Below are 20,931 nucleotides of genomic sequence, written 5' to 3'. Positions count from 1 at the left end.
ATGTATCTTTTTATAACATAATGCACTCAATAGCAGATTAACTAGAAATAGGTTCTATACATGTTTTTGCTGGCATGCTATTTCATAAAACCCTTCTGGAAATAAATGAGAAAAAGGAATGAATTTGGACCATATCATTCTGTAGGCAGGAGGATTTATAAAAACCAATTAAATGAAATATGTGTGACAGCGGCAAAGTCAACTGACATAATCAACCCTTTTCGGTGTGAGCTTTCATACACTCAACCTTAGTAGATTACAGCGTACTGTCATGTCCGCCTGCCCATCTTGACCCTTTCAAAACGGACTGTCAATTTTCTGCGTGGCAAGTATTAGATAATGTCACAAGGGACAATCACTACCACACGAGGTGTACACGCTGGTGACTGTTGTACATGTCTTCCCGCTGTGTTGATGCCAGCCACTCAGCTGCTGGACGGACGTTTCCTTCCACTTCTTCCTCTACATTCTGTGTTTTTTTTTTCTTTTCTTGACCCACTGAGTGGTTTTGGTCCTAAAAAGTTTTGTGGAACCTTAACTCCCCCTCCCTCCTTCCCTCCGATTCTCTTACAGTCCCGTCACCCTCATCAGCATGTGTCCGGAGCAGTATGAGTGAGTATCTACGCCACCAGCAACAACACCTCGTCTGCAGACTGGAATGCCTTTTAACGACACCTCCTTTACTCCTCTCTCTCCTCACTCACCTCCCCCTAAGTCCTCACTCTAAGCCATGACTGCGCTGCATGCTTCCTGCCTGCCTGACTGCCTGATCCACTGGCTGAACATGCAACCACAAAACTCACCAACTGTCTTCTTACCGTCACCTTCTTCTCCTCTCTAAAGCATCCAACTAGCATTCAGTTGCTAATCCCAGCAGCGGCTGTCAGAAACCATCCAACCGCTCCGTAGATCATCCTGCTCTCCCATTTCTCTTTCTAGGATCATCAGATTTGTTTTCTAGGTGATGTTGTAAAGGGCCATTAGGTTGTATGCACGTGCGCGTGTGTGTGTGTGAGCGAGTGTGTGCGTGCATGCGCCTGTGAATCTGTGTGTTAATGAGGTTGTGTGAGCATGCTGAATCTCATTCATCTCCATTACCCCATTCATTTCCAGGCTGTCCCAGTCACCTCAGCTCTCTCATGACGACACCCACTCCAGGATAGAGCAGTATGCCAGCAGGTACGCTTTGCATTCTCCCATCATCATCTCATCAACTCAGATTCAACAAACCACACATATAAAGAATTTCTGACTGCATTTAAATGTTGAACATTTAAAAAGCTTCTTTATAGAATAAAAAAAAACAGTTTTAAAGCAACTTACCTGTGTGTTTTTGCAAGTGCTTAGTTACTAAAAAGCACATACTGTATGCTTTAACTTTAAATTTTTCCAAGAGGCAAGGCACTTGCCTAAAGTTTGTAGTTGTTATGCATTATTATGCAACAGTAATCTTTCTTAGGACGGATATAACAGATGCAGACATGACATTGAGGCACAACCAAATCAAGTCTTTATACAATGTTTTAAGAGAGTGGTCAGATAAAGGTAAACTGGTTGCTGCCCAGAAGTGATCATTTAAAATGGAAAATATTATATTATGTTTCAGAAAAGGGTCAAAGATTGTTAATCAGAACTGTTGAACTGTTGTTGTTTGCTGCTTCTGTCCTTCTTGAAGAAAACAGCCTTTCTTGCTTTTGCTATCAACTCTCATTTCACTATAAGTGAAAGTCTCACAGACAAATCATGTTCTGTCGATATGTCTCTGATACCCTGCTACTTATTTTGGTAAGAGGAACTGGCTCTTTCAAGCTGGGACATTACAAAGACAGAAAGAAAAAGATAGCATATTTACCATTGAATGTGACAGAAAATAAGCATTTTGCTCTGACTTGTGTTCCAAAAATGTAAAAATCTGTTCTGTTTCACCATGCAAAATGTTACTCACCAGATTCCCCCCAGGCAGCACCAACAATATCAACAATATCTCGATTTCTATCATGAGTGGGAATCTGTATATGGAACTGCCTCAGCTTTTGTAATATGTACATAATATATAGCGAAAAACCCTGCATCTCTAGATATTTTATAAACCTTGGGATCAGTGGAAATGTGTCATTATGTTTTAGACCATTGCATATTTTTATTGTTTGGTATCAGGGAAGGTACAAACAGCAACAACCATAAAATACACTTTCGAACATTGTGTATCTGCTTTTTTACTTGTGGTGTTCACATACATTAAATGTCAGATGGCTGTCAAATTCCGCTTGGTGAGTGAACCTAAACATGCAGCCACCTACGCCTTTGGCTGGTGACATTATAGATTTGCTGCTGCGATCAGAGTAGCAGCAAATCGGCCCGATAGCTGTTTTTAGCCGCCCACTTCAAATGATCGTGTTGCGTACATCAACACAGCCATGTACGCAGCGTGTGATCTGCAGTTAATCATTACCAACACCACCAAACTAATGTTCTGCTATACTGAGATTGAAAACCTGTCATGTTTGATGTTAAAATAAATCTGAATATTAAGATCCCCCACTTGCACTAATCCCATCTTGTCCCTTGAATGAATCTCTAATCAGTCCACAGCTTATCTTCCCTAAAGCGGACAGGGGTTACTTGTGTCAAAACAGAACCCAGAGTGTCCTTCCCCACAAAGCTTTAATCATGAAGGGCCTCCTGATGCAGCGCTGCTCTGTCTGGCCTGTAGCCTTCCATTGGTCACACACCATTAACCCTCGCTCAGTGTTTCTGGTTGCATTGTTTTATCAGCAGCGACACAGACACGAGCCCTGTGAATTACAATTTTAACTGAAATATAGACACGGACATTCTAGATTATTCTGCAGTTTATAGATTTACATGGAAAAATGCACACAATAATGAGATTTCGCCAGTGGAATAATGACTTGAAATATCTCCCCCCATGCATATTCTGTCATAGTTCAATTTCATGCTAAAGTTAAGTGTGTGGATCATCTTCATCTGCTGGACAACTCTGCTTCCTCTCTGTTACACAATTTAGTAAATGCAGCCTTTGATATTGGGAACCAGCCTCATTAGCATGGCTACTTTGTCTAAATAAAATGCTTTCCCCCACAGCCATATGCGCCCACACACAAAATCACATCTCCCTGCTGCACATCTCTAACTATGTGCTCACATATGTCAGAAAACACTGTAGTCTGTGAATGCACAGTTTCATTTGGTCATAATTTACGTAATTTGTCATTTAACCTGCTTGGAGACTTGACTACATTTTTTTTGCAATTTAATTGGTGCGCTACTGTAGCGTTGAGATCCTCATTTGCTGACATCGGTGTTCTGCATTTTGATGAGATGATGACATTGTTTTAGTGATTTAGTTTTGACTAATTTAGGTTTCAGTCACTGATGTGGGTTTCTTTCTCAGGTTGGCCCAGATGGAGCGCTCCAACGGCTCTCTGCCCACAGACAGCAGCTCAGCCACAGGAAGCATGTAAGTCACCGTAGGCCATTTCCAACATGTTTAAACATTTTTACATCTCAACATTTCCTTCAACATGATTACACATTTCCATCAAACATGATTTCACAGGTCTTCCTCTGCAGTTACTGTACATATTCATACAAATGTCTCTAATGCATTCCGACCAACAGCAAAAGATTTTGGTCCAAAAATCAAGTAAAATGTGATTTCATCATAAGTCTTGGTCTGACAGGGAATCCCAAAAACCTGACTTCCCTGTTTTCAGTGTATTGAAACCAGCCAACGAAATAACAAGGTGGCTTTCCTCATTCCTGAACAGAGCTCACGAGAGAGTGGCTGAGAATTGGAAATGGGTTTGAGAGAACAGAAGAAATGTGGAGTGAGGGGAAAAAGACAATGGGATGTGGCTGAATTCAGCGGGAAGGACAAGACTTGAGAAATGTAATAGATTAGAGTGTCAACAATGAGAAGTGAGAGTGATTGGTTTCAGTATCTCTGATAACCACCAGTTATCTTTGATCAGAGGAGATGAGAACATGGCAAACTTAAAAAAGGGGAAATCACAAAAAACGGGGAAGCGCTGATGAGAAGCAGGAGTTCTGAAGCTTCTGATAGTGTGTGTGTGTGTGTGTGTGTGTGTGTGTGTGTGTGTGTGTGTGTGTGCTTGTCTGTGTGAAGGCACGTGTAACTCTTCGGTAGGCCATTCGAGTTGAAGGGCGCATTTGGCCCTTTTCCCAACCGTGATTCTAATCGGTGGAATGAGCTCTTGAGGTTCAAATGCCCTCTGAGCTCATGGACACACTAACGTGTGTTCAACCAGAGACACACACACATACACACAGGCACACACTTGTCACTGGGAATTACTTTTCGTTCCGTTTGCCTGTTTTGATAAAACACTTGTAGATCTCGAGATTTCCCAAATCGTAGATCATCATCATAGATTAGGAAATTAGCGATGTGTTTATGCATGTGTGAAATGAATTTGTGCCTGAGAATGTAACAGACACAGGCAGGGTGCAGAATATTATATTTTATATCTAAACAACAATTACAAGTAGCCAAGAATCAATTTTCTAACACAAATGTGCAAGAATGTGAGGAGTTGAACAGCATGCACCTGGAGAGCAAACACATTCCCTGTATGACACAAAAAGATATGTTTAAAATTATTAAAGGAGTATTACAACAGATCAGTGAAAAGGCACATTGGAAGCCAGTTAAAACCTCTGAGAAACTTTAGTGAAGATGGAGTGATGCATCAAGCTTCACTCTGTCGTAGGTTACATCTCCTGCTGATGCACGCGCATCATGTGGACCGCTGCTCCCACACTTCACCTCCATCCGAACTCTCCGCGAAGAAAAGCAGTTTTAGAAACAGAGGGTGTTCGATTGAAGAATCCCAAAAGCTGTCTTTGCTTTTCAACTGATCAATAGACGGACAGAAGAATAGAAAGAGAAAAAATGTTGGTGAACAGGAGACTGTGGAAACACAGAAGTGGATTTATTTTTTTCTCAGAGCTTCCTTAATGCGGGACAAACACATTATCCCCAGTCCTCCTCGCTCTTTTGTGCTTCGTACTTGGGCTTATTTAAGAGAGAAAGCCATTATCTTTGCCAGCTCTGCACCAACAACACTGCACTGGTACGCTGAAATGTGTAGAGCACTAATGAGGTGAGGAAGATGATGGTTTGATGAAGGCTAATGGGTTTAACAGCAGGAAAAAAACACCCATGAGGGCATATTTAAAACATAATCATGCTTTCACTCGCTTTTACATCAGTGTCATTTCTGTAACATTTGCATTCAGCTTTGCCATGTATCTGAAGATATTAAGCCCACAATCCCCCAAGAAAAAAAGAAAGGCCTTTAACGAACAATACTAGAGTTGGTGCGTTTTTCCAGAGCACATTTTTGATAAGAATGACTTTGTACTTATCAGCACAAAGCACAATGTAGCACCTGTGTGCGTCCTGCATACTTTCAGTTTCAAGAAGAATTATAATCTTTTGATCTAATGTACAACTTTTATAATGTAAATGCGATTATTATTCTACATAAACAAATAACCAAGCTCTCAATGGGGAACATAAACAAACTAAAATTTATTGCAGTCTCAACAGAACCACTAATTAGGACAGAAAATGAGCTACATGCAATTTGTCTGCTGTTGTAGATTATTGTTGGTGGCTTTGTGGAGGGTAATTAACTTACTTGAATGGATTCTCTATATATCTGCTCTCAGTTTTGACTAAGAGCCAAGCAATGTCGGGACCTTTGAGATGAAAATTGGTACTTGTGGAAACAGCTATCATTACAGCCAACTTAACTTCCTAAAAAAATCCCTTTAGAAAACAGTTGATGTACATACGAAGTCTTTGCTGCAAGTCTACTTTGTCATAAATGTGATAACATTCGCTTAAATGTTACTGTGCTGAAATAAAAATGTCACTCACATTAGTTGTGAATGAAGTGCAGGCTGTTTTATAAGGCCAGAATCAGCCAGTAGCCCTGTTTTTATACACCAATGTGTCCATCTACCATTAAGGAAAAAGTTACTTTGAAATCCTATGGAGAAAAAAAAAAAAGAAATAGCAGTATTGTGCTTTACAGATACCGCTAAAAAAGAAAAAGCCCACTCAGCCATATCTCGCCTCAAAAGATGATGCTGTACATTGTGCTTTCAGACTTCTCAGCCACAAATTAACTCTCCTTCCTCTTCCTATTTAATGCCATTTTGTTTGGAGTGGTTGATTGTCTTTCCTCTCTTTTTGTAAGAGCTATTCCTCTCCGCCTACAGCTGTTTTCACCCAAGCCGCTTTGTCTATCACACCACTCCATCTGGTTGTTTGTGAGGACACACACATACACTCACACTGGCAGAAATGATCCCCGTGCTTGACACAGTAGAAGAAGGTGCCTTGGCAGCATTTGAGGTTATGAAAACATGCATAGTGTAACATGGATGGTTGCGTTCGCCAATTACATGCATGTTTGGCTTTTGGCTTCTATTTTCTGATCGTTCAAAGCCTGCAAACACTGATTTGGACTCGTTGCCAGCTGTGCAGTGATATCAATAATTAGCATGTGTTTGTGAGAGAGAGCTCTTGTGTGTGTGTGTGTGTGAGAATGTGGCCTCAGTGCTTGTGTCATTTTTGTCCTGGATTGCTTTTATCTAAAAGGGAATCCTTAATTAGGAAGTCGGTGTTGCCTGTTTTCTCTGACCTCCAGCCAAAGCACAATGTTGTCATCAATGCCTCAGGACATCACCAAAGAGCTACACTCCCCACTTTCCTCTTTTTTTTGTTTGGTTATCTCTCACTTTCCAGTCTTTCCCCCAGTGCTGTCCCTTTTGTCTTTTCATATTTTGCCCTTTTATTCTTGTCCCTCTGCCTTTAATTTTTTTAGTCCTTTTCTTTTTAAACTACCTTTCATCATAACCCCCATCCTTTTTTTTCCTCTCCTCCTTTCATCATTTTTAGTGGTACTCTAATCATGTTTTACCTTTGAGCCCAGGCAGCCTTCAGATTGAACGCTAAGCACAGAGGTAAACACTGAATTACCTTGTTGAAGCCCTGCATCATAAACAATACATCTTCAGTAACTGAAGTTGCTGGACTTTACTATGATTAGTTCCCAAATGTTGAAGTCCCACAGAAAATGAGGTTTGAATGAAAGGAATGAAAAACTCGTAGCTTCTGCCCCTCTTTCATCTTCTCCATTCTTTGTCTCTAATGTTCCTGATTTCCTTGTTTCTCTATCTCCTGGTTTCTGTCTGTCTTTATCGGTCACTTTTTCTCTCTGAGCTCAGTCTGGGTAGCTGATAGTGCCATTCAGCCTGTGAAGAGCTGCTTGCTTTGTGATATGTTAGTTAGGCATTGGGCCCGGAGACTATTGTTGTTGGTTAAAGACCGCATCAGTCCCCTCAGCCGTGTCCCCGTTCACCCTCACCAAGCACGACACTCATATCCACAGTGCACTGCCGCTATTAGTCTCCACATCCATCGCCTTTATTCACATTTAATTCTTCTCCCACACTGATGCTCTCATCCTCCATCATCTCTTTCTTCTCCGTGTTCCTTCCTCTTCAACCAGCAGCACACTGCCTAAGCCTCCAGTCCTCAATTTACTTCCTCTTTCTCTCAGTATTCCAGAGCAGGTGGTTTGTGAGCCAGCTCTACCCCCTGCAGTCCCCATTTACACATGCAATGATCCCCTTCCTGCTGTCCTCTGGGCTCCCCCTGCCAGCCATCATGTCCTGCTGCAGCTTCCTGTTGCCAGGGACCTGCCTAATTGGTCACTCACTTTGTGCAGGACCCTGTCCCCTAACCCCAGCAGACAACACTGCTGCCAATTTTCTAGTTTCTCTACAGGAACTAAGCCGTTCTTCATCATTCCTGTCTCCCTTGTCACAACATACTCATATTTCAAAAGAAGTGTCTGTGTGTCTGTGCGTGCGTGCGTGCACGTTGGTATATTACTGCATGATGCAGCAGTGGAAGTGTGATATCCCACTTCCTGCCTCTGACAGCTTTCTCCATGTCATTTATCAGTAATTCAGCAGTTTCACAGTGGCTTCAGTCTCCATGTTAGAATTGAAATTGATGAATAACATGTATACATGTGTGTGTGTGCACATGAAAAAGTACTGTTTTTGTTTGACCTGGTTGCAGAAGAGTTTTTTTCATTGACATTGTAGAAAGGTCTAGAATCTGTGGAAAAAGTTACATTTATGTCTCTTTTGCCATTGGTGCCTTTGCTTTTAGCAAAATATATGAAAAGTGTAGAACTTGACACAAATTCCCATTCTCAAATAAATGAACGCTCTGAACTTGTGCTTCAAATCACACAAAGAGCTTAGGCTGGTTAGTGATAACAGCCCTTTTCTCTTCAGCAGACATGGAGGGCTAGTGGCTTGACATATTCATCCTTTTATGTGAAAAGAGGTGAAAACCGCTGTGTACCTTTCATTAGCTATCCGCTCGCCCCAGTCGTTGGACATAAAAAAGTATAATTTGTGTTTTCTCCAAGAAAGAAAAAGTTTCCTGTTTATAAGCTTTCTTATTATGCATGGAGTGATAATGGCATTCTGAATATTTTCTGAATACTCGATTGATTGTTTCCTGTGGTGGAATTCAAGGGTGTCTTATGTAAAACCTGAGACGTTTGACAACCTGCTCCTCAGAGCATATTAGATTAACTTCCTCATTATAGCCAAGGATTATGCACTCACTTATGGTCTGGCCCTGATAAGAGTGTGTGAACCAAGTTTATAGAAAGTGACCACTCGCTTTATAAGGTGCCAAGAGTCCTGCCTGGATATCACTGATTGATGTAGCTTAAAGCACAGCACAGTTTTCAGCTCCTATAGATCAATACAGCACTCTGTCTCTTAGCAGATGACTTCACGACACATAAAACTAATAAAGTAATGCTAAAAACGCACAAATGATTGATGATCCTTGATTTTCAGGTGTCTTCATGAATGCCTTCAGGAGTGTCTAAATGAATGCAGCGACATCGCTAAGTTTTTAACAAGATTTAAGGTTAGCTAAACTTGACTGGTAGTGAAAATGGCAAGGCAAGCTGTAAAATTACAACCCAAACTGTTCTATCTCGGTTATTACTGTGGTGAGTAAAATGTTGTCATAACTGGAAGAACCAATGGCCAAAGCTGCTAAAATAAAACACCTATAATTCTTTTTATCTATAATCTAAATTATTATTATTGACAGACCATCTGTCTAGAATTATATTTTTGTTGTTATACTTATTATTCTTCTACGTGTTTCTTCCTCTTTGATATGATTGTCACAGAATGAGATCCTCAGCACTGCAGGACATTTGGACAGGCTGAAAAGAGCCAGAGGGACGGGGGGCAAAATAAAGTCAGTAGTGGATAGAGAACCTCATGTGGAGCCATCATACCACTAAACTTTCCTCAGCCAAACTCCATTTCAAGCTGTCAAACTGGCTCTAGAAACGACAGTCACTTTAGCAATGAGAAGGATTTTTAAACAACAGTCTGCCATCTTTTTCTCCTTTTTTGGGAGGGGGGTGGGGGCTTGAGTGGGTGTCTAGTTTTAGTCTTCAAGGCTCAGGTTGAGTTTCAGAAGGAATGTGACAGCTGGGCTTTGGCATGACCTGCCTACCACTTTAAGATCACTCAGATGGCATATAAAAAGACGGACACATAAATATATATATACACACACACACACACACACACACATACAGATGCACAACAGCAGACACCAGCAGCCATTCCTCCTTCCCTCCCTCCGTATCTTTCCATCTGTCTGCCAGGCTCTTTCTCTTCTCTGCTCCCTGCGTGTCCTCACAGTCCTCCCTTATTCCAGTTATCAGATAGTAGAGACTGACACATCTGTGTTCCACCAGGGATTTGGGAGCTTACAGCGAAGCAGACCGACAGTAGCTGAAGATCTAACATATGGTGGCAGCTACCACAGTCTTTTTTTAGATTAGGTGCTGTTTTTGTTTGCATTTACAGTAGCATGGCTTTTTTTCCTTACAAGTGCATTGGTTACAAACATATGCTATTGATTATCAACCTTGCATTTCAATGGTGATCTGCAGAGTTGAATGTAAAGATCGACTCTGCCTCTTAGAGACTAAAGGCAGTAGCAACATATTCGGTCAAAATGGATTTAAAACTGTAATCTGAATTTTTTGGCATTTGTTTTATTATGCCATAGAAATTTATAATTTTTCTAAAAACAGCTTGTAAAATTGTCACAGATGGACAACTAGACAACTAATGCTAAAGCTGTTCTCAAATTCTCTGCATTTCTACTTTTGTGTGGCCGTTGTATAGCCTCTTAATCAGCCTACACAGTTATAAAATGAAGTCATTACAAACATTCTGTCTGTTGTGCAGCTTGCTCGTCAGCCTGATTTTGTTTGCTTTTTCTCCATTTTACTGCTTTTGTAGTTACTACTCTCTGCCTTTATAGAGCAGTATGGTGTTAAATGTTAATTCCCAAGCATCCATTTCAAGTTTTTCCAAACATAATGATTTGCTGTAAGTAGTTACCATTATTCTTTTAAATTGCAAAACATTTTTTTCAGTATCACTCAAGTGCTGAAAAAAAGGAGAACTGACCTGACTGACGGGGACAAGATGTTTGGGCTCCTCACTTATCACATAACTCTGCACTCACCTCCACAGGGACGACGAGCATGCCCTGATCCTGCAGTACTGTCAGACTCTGGGAGGGGAGGGCTCCCCCTGCAGTCAGCCCCAGAGTCCTGCCCAGATCCTGCAGGCCGTGGAGAGAGAGGAACGAGGCGAGCTGGAACGGATCATAGCTCGTCTGGAGGAGGAGCAGAGGTAAGGCCCTGGAAATGTCATATAAAGAAACTTGAGAGAATCATTGTGGACAGAGGTTTGATGAGACCCAGAATATATGGGAAATAGCATGGATGTTTGAACAGTCACGTCTTAGTGGGGATTTTTTTTAACTCATCAAGAAATTATTAATATCATTTGGTAGTTTCAGTTTCTGTAAAACAGACATTAATTGAAATGTTACTGAAATGTTACACTTAAGTGTCAGTCATCCTTTTTTTTCTTAGGCGCTTCTATGTTTACTCACAGCTTCTTGGTGTCATTTGAGGGGGTGTCATGTGCTCATTACCACACGCCAGTACACGATACATAAACCTACACACATTTCCCGAACCCCCACTCTGTATCACACGCCAAGTCCTTTTTGCCTTTTGATTAGTAAATGGAGATGGCTTAGAGACAGTCACTGTGCGATCCACTGTTGTGGAGGTGCTTTTGCACAGCCAGTGGCTCGACCGGAGTGATTTACCACTGATTGGAGACATACACAGCGTGCTGCAGGAGAGCGCGGAGAGAGAGAGAGAGAGCTTTACTGCCAGGCTCATGAATGCCAACTTAGGTAAAGCACGGCAGCTTATGGTTCTGCACTGAGCAAGATTTATATTTGTCTCTCCACTTGAAATAGGATTTCACTAGGAAGTAAACATGACTGTGGTATTTTTGTGTGGCACCCCACTGTGGGATTCAAGAAGAAGCTCTTGAATGCCACGTTTGAGAGTCTTTCATTTCTAGTAGTAAATGACAATAATAATTAACCATAATGACAATAATATTTACCCATATTGTTTGTAATAATTATTTAACCATAGGAAGTATCACAGAAGAGAGAAGCCCCCTCCAGGGTGAGCAGTTGCAGCATGACAAAAAAATTGTATTAATTAAACATGGCAGAAATAAGTAATATTAACAATAGAACACTGTCAAATTAATGGTGACTCGTGCCTACAAGTCCTACTTCTAACAAATATTTGAATAATTAGAAACATCACAAGAAGGCCCTTAAACAGTGACATAAAAAAGAAAATAATACAAGACACATAAATACAAATCCATGCACGGGTCTTGTACGTACAATATAGTTACACAAGTATTAGCTTATGCGTACTGCATAGTGACAGTATGTAAGCTGTGTGGGGGTACTCAGTGAAAAGGTGGGCAGTGAGTATTGTATATAGGGAGAATAACAATAGCTTCTTCCTTGACCTTGAGATGGATGACAAATATAGGAAAAACCAACAGAAATTGTTTTAGTAAGGTTTTGGGTCACTACCACTCACAAGAGCAGCTTCAGTGCTACTTTGGCAGAGGTTGGGAGTTAGTGGCTGTGAAGGCCATAGTGTATAATGCGCATCATTATCACATTTGCCAAACCATTCAGTGGCCCCTAGTGCCCTGTATTCCTGCAATTTGTCACCTGTCTGTACAGACATACAAAGAAATAGACATCTGTACACGTACAATTGTTCGGGAAAATACAACAACATTGAATGTGTAGATGGATGAGACCAGTGGTGGAAAGTAACTCAATAACTGTGATGTTTTACATTCAAAACATGTGAACATCTTCATGAAGTGAAGTTGTTGTTGTAAACTAACCAGAAGTACTTGAAATTAGCTTCACCTCGACCTGCTATAGGAGTCAAACACTACTTTCACATTAATGCAATTAATGCAACAGCGGTAATAATCCAGTGATATACACACAGTAATGGTACAACACTCACTGGAGCCAGTTTACTATTCAGTGAGTGCTTTTGCTTTTGATATTTTAAGGACACTCTGCCTTTAATACTTCCATTTTTTTAGTTGAGTCAAATTTGAAATGCAGGACTTTTAATTATGAGGGGATATGTTTGCACATTGCTGGTTTTAGTTTAGGTAAATGATCTGAATACTTCTTCCACCACTGGGTGTGACACATATGCGCTGTGTTTGTAATCCTTCTTTCCCAGGACCCTGCAGAGGGAGTATGAGCAGCTAAAGGAGCAGCACGGCCAGCGAGGGGCCCCTGCTGGAAGTCCCTGGGAGTCGGACGGTCATTTTGCTCATCCCGATGAGGCTGATCTTCTAGCTGAGGCCAAGCTGCTACGACAACACAAGGGGCGGCTGGAGGCCCGCATGCACATCCTGGAGGAACACAACAAACAGCTGGAGTCTCAGCTCCACCGCCTCCGACAGCTACTGCACCAGGTGACAAAACCAATTTGCTGGGCCTGTTTTATCTCAAGAAGCTACAGGTTATGACTGAGAGGAGACAGAGAAAGATATTCATAGACTCATTTGTTACAAAAATAGTCATTCATCAGAAAATAAGAGCCTGGGTTGTCGTATCTGGTCGTGGATTTCCCACTGACAATTGCAAAGTGGATTTGTTTGAAATAGATTCAAACTGCTGGCGTGAAGAGGCCATTTGTAGAAAGAACGGCTGCTTAGCTGACAGAAAACAACATAGATGTTTTCAGTTGTCTACAAATGGAAAAGGACTTCAAGCCTGAACTAGCTTAGTCATTATTATGTGATACAAAGGCAAGTTGGAAGCATTTGTCAATTTCAAAAAGGGGAGCCGCTGTGTGAGCTTTGAAAGTAAGAGACGATATATACAGTAACGCAGCAAGTATATGCATGTATATTAATGTCTAACGTCCACCTAATATATAGTCACAGCCATGAGGTCTCCTAGCCCTTACGCGGCTACGATATGAAGGTTATTTCTTCCATAATTAGTCTTTTCATTTAGTTGATAAGGCTTGTTGTTGAAGAGCAGCAGGCCAGTAATCACAGTTCACAGACTCACTGACACACACACCAGCTGCCAGGGCCGTTTCACTGCAACTTGTAAAATAATTCTTTTTTAAAACTCATTTGAAATGTGCAACGCTGTTACAGAATGCTTCCAATAAATTAAAGGATTCTTTCAAAGTCATTCAAATAAATCCTCAACATAAATGTACTATGGGCACCTATTAACCCCCATATGGACATCTGCACGTCTGCATGTAAACATGCTAAGCCGCTTTTATCCTCATGCCTACTTTGTTCTGCCTTTGAATAACAAAACCTGCTCATCAACGCTCAGATGAGATCCTAATCACATCATTACCATTCCATCCAAGAGTCCAGCATTTGTCTCTAGCCTGTCTATCAATAACTTCCAGATTTGTTTATGCCTGGCCTAATTGCTCACTGAGGTTGGATTGTTTGTGCCAAGTGAGAAATGCACAACCCTCAAGCCAAACAAACTGCAATCCCGACAAATCAGACTGAGCAAACACAGGGGCAGGTATTGGCTCTCAGGAAGGCGTGGAGCTGGAAGCACAGTAATAACTCACAACAAATATGGCCTGGGGAAGGCAGTTGACGTGACTCGGCAGATTTTTAATGGATGAGGATTAACGTTTTGACAGAAAAAAGTTTACTGTGTACCCAGCCTGTATTGGAGATTTCCCTCCTTTAGATTGATGGTAGATAGATAGTTGTTAACATACAGATTTGAATAAATATGCAGCTTAATATTATAATCAATCAATCAATCATTACTGTGATTTAGAAATACTCCTTTATAGTAGTGGAGTATAAAGAAATATTTAAAATGTAGAAGTATATGAGAGTAAATTAAGTTCAGTATAAGTACTTCAACACTACTGAAAAAACACCACAAATCCACCATTATGGCTGCATATAGAAAACTGTAACATTTCTTGTGCTGTGTCGTAGCATTGCTGTATGTAGAGCACTGTTTCCCTGCATGCTTTGGGATTAGCCTGAGATTTTTCTGCACCAGTGTCTTCACCTCCTGTGTGAGCCTGATGCTGAGTCCGAAAGACAAAATTTGCAAACATAATGGCATGTACAACTACCTGCACACACACAAACATCTCCACACTAAGTAAGAACTTCTGTTGTCTGACATTTAAGTCCCCGGAGTCCAGACGATATGTCAACATGTCCTCCCATCAACCGTTACTGCCAAGCTGCACAATAATAAACCCAGGCAGCTTGATGGCACGCATTAAATTCACACCCCTGAAGGCTGACCAAAGCCCTGACCTTAGCTATTCTAAGACAAGCCCCAAGACACTGGCTGTGCTCCAGAGACGTTTCCAGCATGTTAGCCTTTACTAGCGCTAGGGGCTCCAGGAGATGAAGAAGAAGAACAAGAAGAAGAGGGGTGATGAGGGAGGCAACATCGATTTGGTTTATTGCAGTTGAAAAGCTGAATGGAATGTAGGATTCTGTCGCAACTGTCACCAGAGATCAAGTGTTCGCTCGTGTGCATCAGAGCAACACAGCCTGTTTTCACAGACTGATCAACTGTCCACACTGCTTAAGTTACACAGTCCCAATCTCAAATTGATCAAGATACTGTTTTTTTTTTTGGAGTTTTTGACTGGGTGTTCTGTTTTTGTTGGTTTGGCAAATTGTTCATTTCAACAGACTTTTCTCATCAGCCACCACTTAAATATGAGGTACTGCCGTTTATTTATTGTAATAATAAAAAAAATGGGATTACACATGATAACTTTATCTGTGAATCTCTGGGCCTATATTCTGCCCTTTGTCTGAAATCATTTTTTCATTAATTCTGAGAACGTCTTGGGGCACAAAAGGTTTTCTTGAGGCCAAACAATAGCGCCGACAACAGTGGAGAGCAGCACAAACCAAAAGAACAGCTGAGTGAATATCGCGGGCTGTCTGCATTCAGCGTCTGCCACTTCAGCTCCTGTGGCGGCTGTGTTAATGTCAGTCACATCAGCCTGAGGTGAGATGGATTTTCAAATGAGCGGCTCAGCTACATCAGTGTTTGAGCAGAAACCCGTGGACAAAAAGGCAAGACAAAAACACGTCTTCTGCCTCTGTGAAGAGAAACTCCCGCTTTGTCGCTATAAATGTGAACACAGCAACGACTGTATGCGACAGTTAGTTAGAACACTAAAATTCAAACTATGCAAATGTCCTTTCAGGTCTTTGAATGTGACTGATGCTGTAAAATGTTCAACTGGAGTCGGGACATTGGCAAAGATGTTGATGAGAAATGTTTCTGTACACACAACAGCCTCATTTTGCCGCCCTCCGGTATTCCCTCGTCTCCGTCTGCCGCTGTGAAGCACGGCTAATTTTGAGGTTGTCAAGCAGATGCCAAGCAGAGCAATTATGTTATAATAATGGACTTTTTGTTTTTTCCTTTCTTCTCTCTCTGTCTCTCTCAGCCGGAGGTGGACTCGAGGGTAAATGGAGTGGCCTCTCCCACTGTGCAAGAACGAGGGCCACTTACTGAAAACTCAGGTGAGACACTCAAACATAAAAAGACTTGCATACTCAAACACAAACACTCACACAACCATCGATCTTTGTACATGAGGATCTGTCCGTGGAATTCAATCACCATGACAGAAGCTACATTTTGCAGCATTTAGCAATTACACTGAAACTTTGAATATTTTGTTTGCAAATGGAAACATGTTGCTTAATTTGGTATGATATTGTGTGTCTGTGGTAACTTCAATTCTACTGTTTATATGTGTGTTTGTGTGTGTGTGTGTGTGTGTTCAGATGAGCTGCTCGACTCCCATAACAGCAGCTCTGACCTGGCAGATGTAATGGAGCAGATTAACAACTCCTTCCCTGCATGCAGTCGTAAGTTTCCCACTCCTCCTCCTCCTCTTTCCCACCGTGTCCTCCCAGTCTCTGAAGGCAGATTTGTGTTTTGCCACAAGGATGCTAGTCAGCAGAAAAGTAGTGCTCCGTCACTCCGTTATACTGTTCGTACTTCTCCATCCCTCACTGGGAAACTTGATGTGTAGCATACCAGACAATACGTTTGTACCCTCATTGTATAGCAATCTAAGGAAAGGTTTAGTTTCACCAGAATGTAAAAATAAAGTTTTACTGCAGTTACAAAAAATGATCATCTACCCTATCACATTATCTACAATTTGTTTTGTCTCGATTAATCATTTGGTCTATGAAAAGTCAAAAAATAGTTCAAAAATGGCGTTTTTTCTCATTAACATTAACATTAACATCAACTCACTAGTTTATTCCTACCAACAATTCAAAAACCATTTTTGGGTCTCACATTATTGTACATTTTATACGTTATTAAAGCAATATTAAACTGTAATCTGTAGATGAGCACAACACATCAAACTGTCCTTGCAGAAGTCTTAGAAGCACTTGTTCCATTTAAAAAGTAATACATGTCCTTCAAAATCCCTGTTCTCATCTACTTCTCATCTATCATTTTACAGATGTTGCTATCATTATTTTTGTTTTTAATTAATTCATTTGATACAGTAGTGTGTTTTGTTTCTCCATGAAATTGAAACGGTGGCACTTTCCTGATACAATAAACATAATCTACAATTTTAATTGTCATCATCCACCTTCTAATTGTCTCCTTTACCTCCTCTCTCTGCTTTTGTTGTCTTCTCCCCTCCTCTCTCAGCACCTCACACACTCCTGCTCTGCATTGGTCTTTTTCTCTTTTTTTACCTCGTACTTTATTCAGCTTTGTCTGTGAGGGTGTCTGTGTGTGTGTGTGTGTGCGTGTGTGTGTGTGCGTGCGTGTGTGTGTGTGCGTGCACTGTGGGGTGTCATGTATAAACGATAGCAGCTCGAGCAGCTGTGCACTCGTCTATAGTTAGGAATTCAAAAGGTGTTTCAGGAGTTTGCTACACAGAGTTTGCTGTTCATAAAATGTAAACATGGATTGCGTAATACATGCATATTTGATATGATAAGAAACAACCTTAGACCCTTATTACTCCTCATAGCTGAATTTGAAGGAATATCCACCACAGGGGATATTAATCAAATAGAAAAATAGATAAAATTGTTCGAATCGCGAGTTAGAGCGTGCTGACTTTAAATTGCGTTCGAATTTTCAGTCAAAACTCCTACGAGGGCTTTAGTTAAAAATCCATTCTCGCTCCGGCATTATTACCATTTGGTTAGCACACAGCTCGGAGGCATCGGGACTGAACAGCACAGAGCTGAGTGTGTGTATGAATATGTGGGAGGGACCCCGGGGCTGATGATTTAGTTCAGACTTCTAAAAACAAAGAGGAATTTGGGAGTTCAGGTGTTAAACTCTTCTCTCTTTGTCTCCCACAGCCTCAAGCCTCTCCTCAAGGCCACAGGTAAGGTGAAGCCCTTCCACTCCTTTAGACACACTGCATTTCTATAAATCAGTCTGGATGTGTGGAGCTTCAACAGAAGCCTCTGTTTTTCTTCCTTTCCTTTATATTGTGTGTGTTTGCGGGTCAGTTTTTTGGTAATTGGCAACAGTGCAGTACAGCAGAGGTAATTACAGCTGCTTCCACAAAAGTAGCCCCCGTCATGTAGCCTCCACATGGCTCAGCCCTCCGCATTCGGTGGCCTTTGAGAATAAGTCGGCTAATGGATCACTGGGGAGCGCCATTAGCTGCTCATCTCATTCTCCCAGTCTGAGGCCAAGGTGCATTTTGGGACAGAGGTGTTGTGAAAGCTGTTGCCACTGACCTCTTCTTGCTGTAATTTTTACCCAGCTCTGGTGCCCCTCTGCTCACTCCCCTCTCCTCTTCCTCCTTTTTAAAGAGCTCGGCTCTTCACACACAGCTAATACCTTCACATGGCAGTTTAACTGCTTATTTGCTATAAATCCATTTGTGGTGGTTGTTGAAAAACAGGCACACCCCTGTGATTCGTGCTTTCCTCCTCTATGACTATTGCACCTCAGCTTAATGCTTTCAGCATTTTACACCTGTACATTTAATTTAAAACAGATCAAGTGCATCCTGCTTGTCTACCATGCACATAAGGCACATTATGTACTTAGTACACTCAGGAAATGAAATGAATCACTCTTCTTCTCCCCAGTTTCTTTTTACTGAATTTTATTTATTAATAAGTCATCCTTCCACTCTTCCCTTGCTCTCATTGTCCTTGGTGAACATTGCTCTGTACACTTTCTTCTGGTTTTCATGCAAAGGCAATGCTGAATAGGTTCGAGTGCCTTATTCCATTTCCATGAAGACAGTAATGTTTTGTAAACCCACCCTCCCTTCATCACCCACACTCACCTCCTCCCTCTCATCCACACCGAGCTCCTAATGAACTGTAACTGGCTTTAGGGACTGCAGATCATTTACCAGCTTTCAGACCCGATTACTTTGTTCGAACCTCAGATATTTCCACACAGTGATGTCTTGATGAAGAGAAACGAGGCAGGTTTACCTGTGGCCTTACAAAAAAAGACAACAATACTAACTTCTAGTGGCTCTACAGTGACACACACCACTGTGTTGTCTGGTCCGACATGACGATTTCATGTCTGTGTTCTCTGTTTTGCAGGTGATGTGAGGACGGTCACCATGGAGGACGGCGTGTGTTTGCGTGCGCACGCATGTGAGTGTGTGTGTCGGAAGAGACAGGACCATTTCCAAACAAACAATCCCCCCCAACCCTAAATCCCAAAGACGCACAGGACCAGACAACTTAACTACTTTTACCACCTTGTCTTGTACTATGCAAACTGTACATTTTATGAACTGTAGATTGCACCTGAACTTGGTTCAACATTTGTCAGTGATTTGTTTAGAAATGCAGATGAGTATATGGACACGGGGCTTTGTATAGTAAAATATGCTTTTTTTTTTTTTTGTTCTTCAGAGGGTGGTTTGAGATCTGTGTTTTGTTCCTGTTAAGTTCTGCCTTCACTGGGAATCAAACTGTTACATTTTTTTGTCATTCCACTACTTTGTACCCTCCGGCCCACAGTTTCAATTACATGTTAATGGAAGTAGCCACAGGCTTTGCTTCATGTTTGGGAGCACGCATAGTTCCTGAGTAATAACATCTAGTGGCTGAAAGGATCATTTTGAGGATGTAGACTGTCACCTCTCAAAGCGTCTGTTTGTTTTGAAGATCTGTCTCGTAGCATGCTTGATGTCAAGTTCCCCTTTAAAGCATTGATATGCCGGCAGACACTGCGTCGACTGTGCGATTTGTTAATGTAAACTTTACCCCTTCTGTGCCTATACAGTCTGTCATTCCACGTGTGGAAGACACAGATAAGAGTTGATGAATTAAAGTGGGAATGTGTATAAACAGAGGAGCTCTGGAAAATAAAGATTTAAATCTAAAGTTGTCCTGAATTTGGGTTTGCAAGAGGCCCGCCGTCATTATGTAGAATAGAATAGTTTTTTAAAAGATATATGTTCAGAAATCAGAGGAAAGCCATGATTGCCTTGCTACCTCAGACTCATAGACACAGTTTTGTTTTCGTGGTTTGTAAACTTGTTTAAAACAGTTGTGATCATTTACAGAACAAGAGCAACCTGGTTTCGCATTCTGAGCTTTAGCTTACTGTATCGGTGTACACTGCAACGAGGAGATACCAAGTTAAAAAAAAGTTACTATTACTGTACCACAATGGGTCTGTGGCCTGCTGAAGCTAGCCGCCCGTAATGACGAGTATTACTTTATCTGTTGTTGGTTTTGCCACTGGCCTTCTAGCACTGGTCCCTCACTGCGTTGTGTTGTTGTGCTATATGCTATCCTGTAAAACTTGTGAGACTGAACAACACTACTATAACCTCCTCTGACTGTAGACTAATGATGATGTTGGTGATGATTTTAATGATTCCAGTCATGATGAACCGTACCATGGCAGAACGGTGTCGCTTCTCCCGAGGTATGTAAAATAGATTGACCACACTACGTGTAATATGGCTACGTTGTTTTATTCTAAATAAAATTTTTATAACAAGTACGCATCCCCTCTGCTGTTATTTTCTAACGTACTCTCTGCCCCGTTAATTAAATTGTTAATTTAACTGTAATGGTAGATAAAGCTGTAGATATTTAAAGATAATGTAGATGAATCACTTTTTTAGACACTGATCAGAAATGTATCCCAGTGTTTTCATATGCTGCACTTATGCACCCCCCTTTTAAAGGCATCTTGAGGTATACACCCACGCCTTGCTTGAGGAATATAGGCCTCATTACTGCCCAGCCCTCAGTGCCATCCAGCCAGGACCGTGGCATTATTATCTATCAAAGGAACTGATCACACGGTCAGAGGTTGTATCATTATTTCATGTTTGC

General features: G+C 41.3%; 1 protein-coding gene across 1 annotated transcript in view; it reads left to right on the top strand.

Annotated features, from left to right (window-relative positions):
• The window catches only part of utrn (utrophin), a 174,787-nt gene extending 154,197 nt beyond the window's left edge, over positions 1-20,590 (top strand). Inside the window, exons 71-79 of the mRNA XM_070849703.1 lie at positions 574-612; positions 1,114-1,179; positions 3,416-3,481; positions 10,663-10,824; positions 12,795-13,032; positions 16,050-16,125; positions 16,393-16,476; positions 17,956-17,981; positions 19,174-20,590. Coding sequence (XP_070705804.1) covers positions 574-612; positions 1,114-1,179; positions 3,416-3,481; positions 10,663-10,824; positions 12,795-13,032; positions 16,050-16,125; positions 16,393-16,476; positions 17,956-17,981; positions 19,174-19,182 — 766 coding nt within the window. The 3' untranslated portion in view covers positions 19,183-20,590. The remainder of the gene's footprint in view (positions 1-573; positions 613-1,113; positions 1,180-3,415; positions 3,482-10,662; positions 10,825-12,794; positions 13,033-16,049; positions 16,126-16,392; positions 16,477-17,955; positions 17,982-19,173) is intronic.
• The last annotated feature ends 341 nt before the right edge of the window (positions 20,591-20,931 follow it).

The sequence above is a fragment of the Pempheris klunzingeri genome, chromosome 18, assembly GCF_042242105.1.
Source record: "Pempheris klunzingeri isolate RE-2024b chromosome 18, fPemKlu1.hap1, whole genome shotgun sequence".
Taxonomy (NCBI): Eukaryota; Metazoa; Chordata; class Actinopteri; order Acropomatiformes; family Pempheridae; genus Pempheris; species Pempheris klunzingeri.
This window is presented reverse-complemented; position numbering and strand designations above follow the sequence as displayed.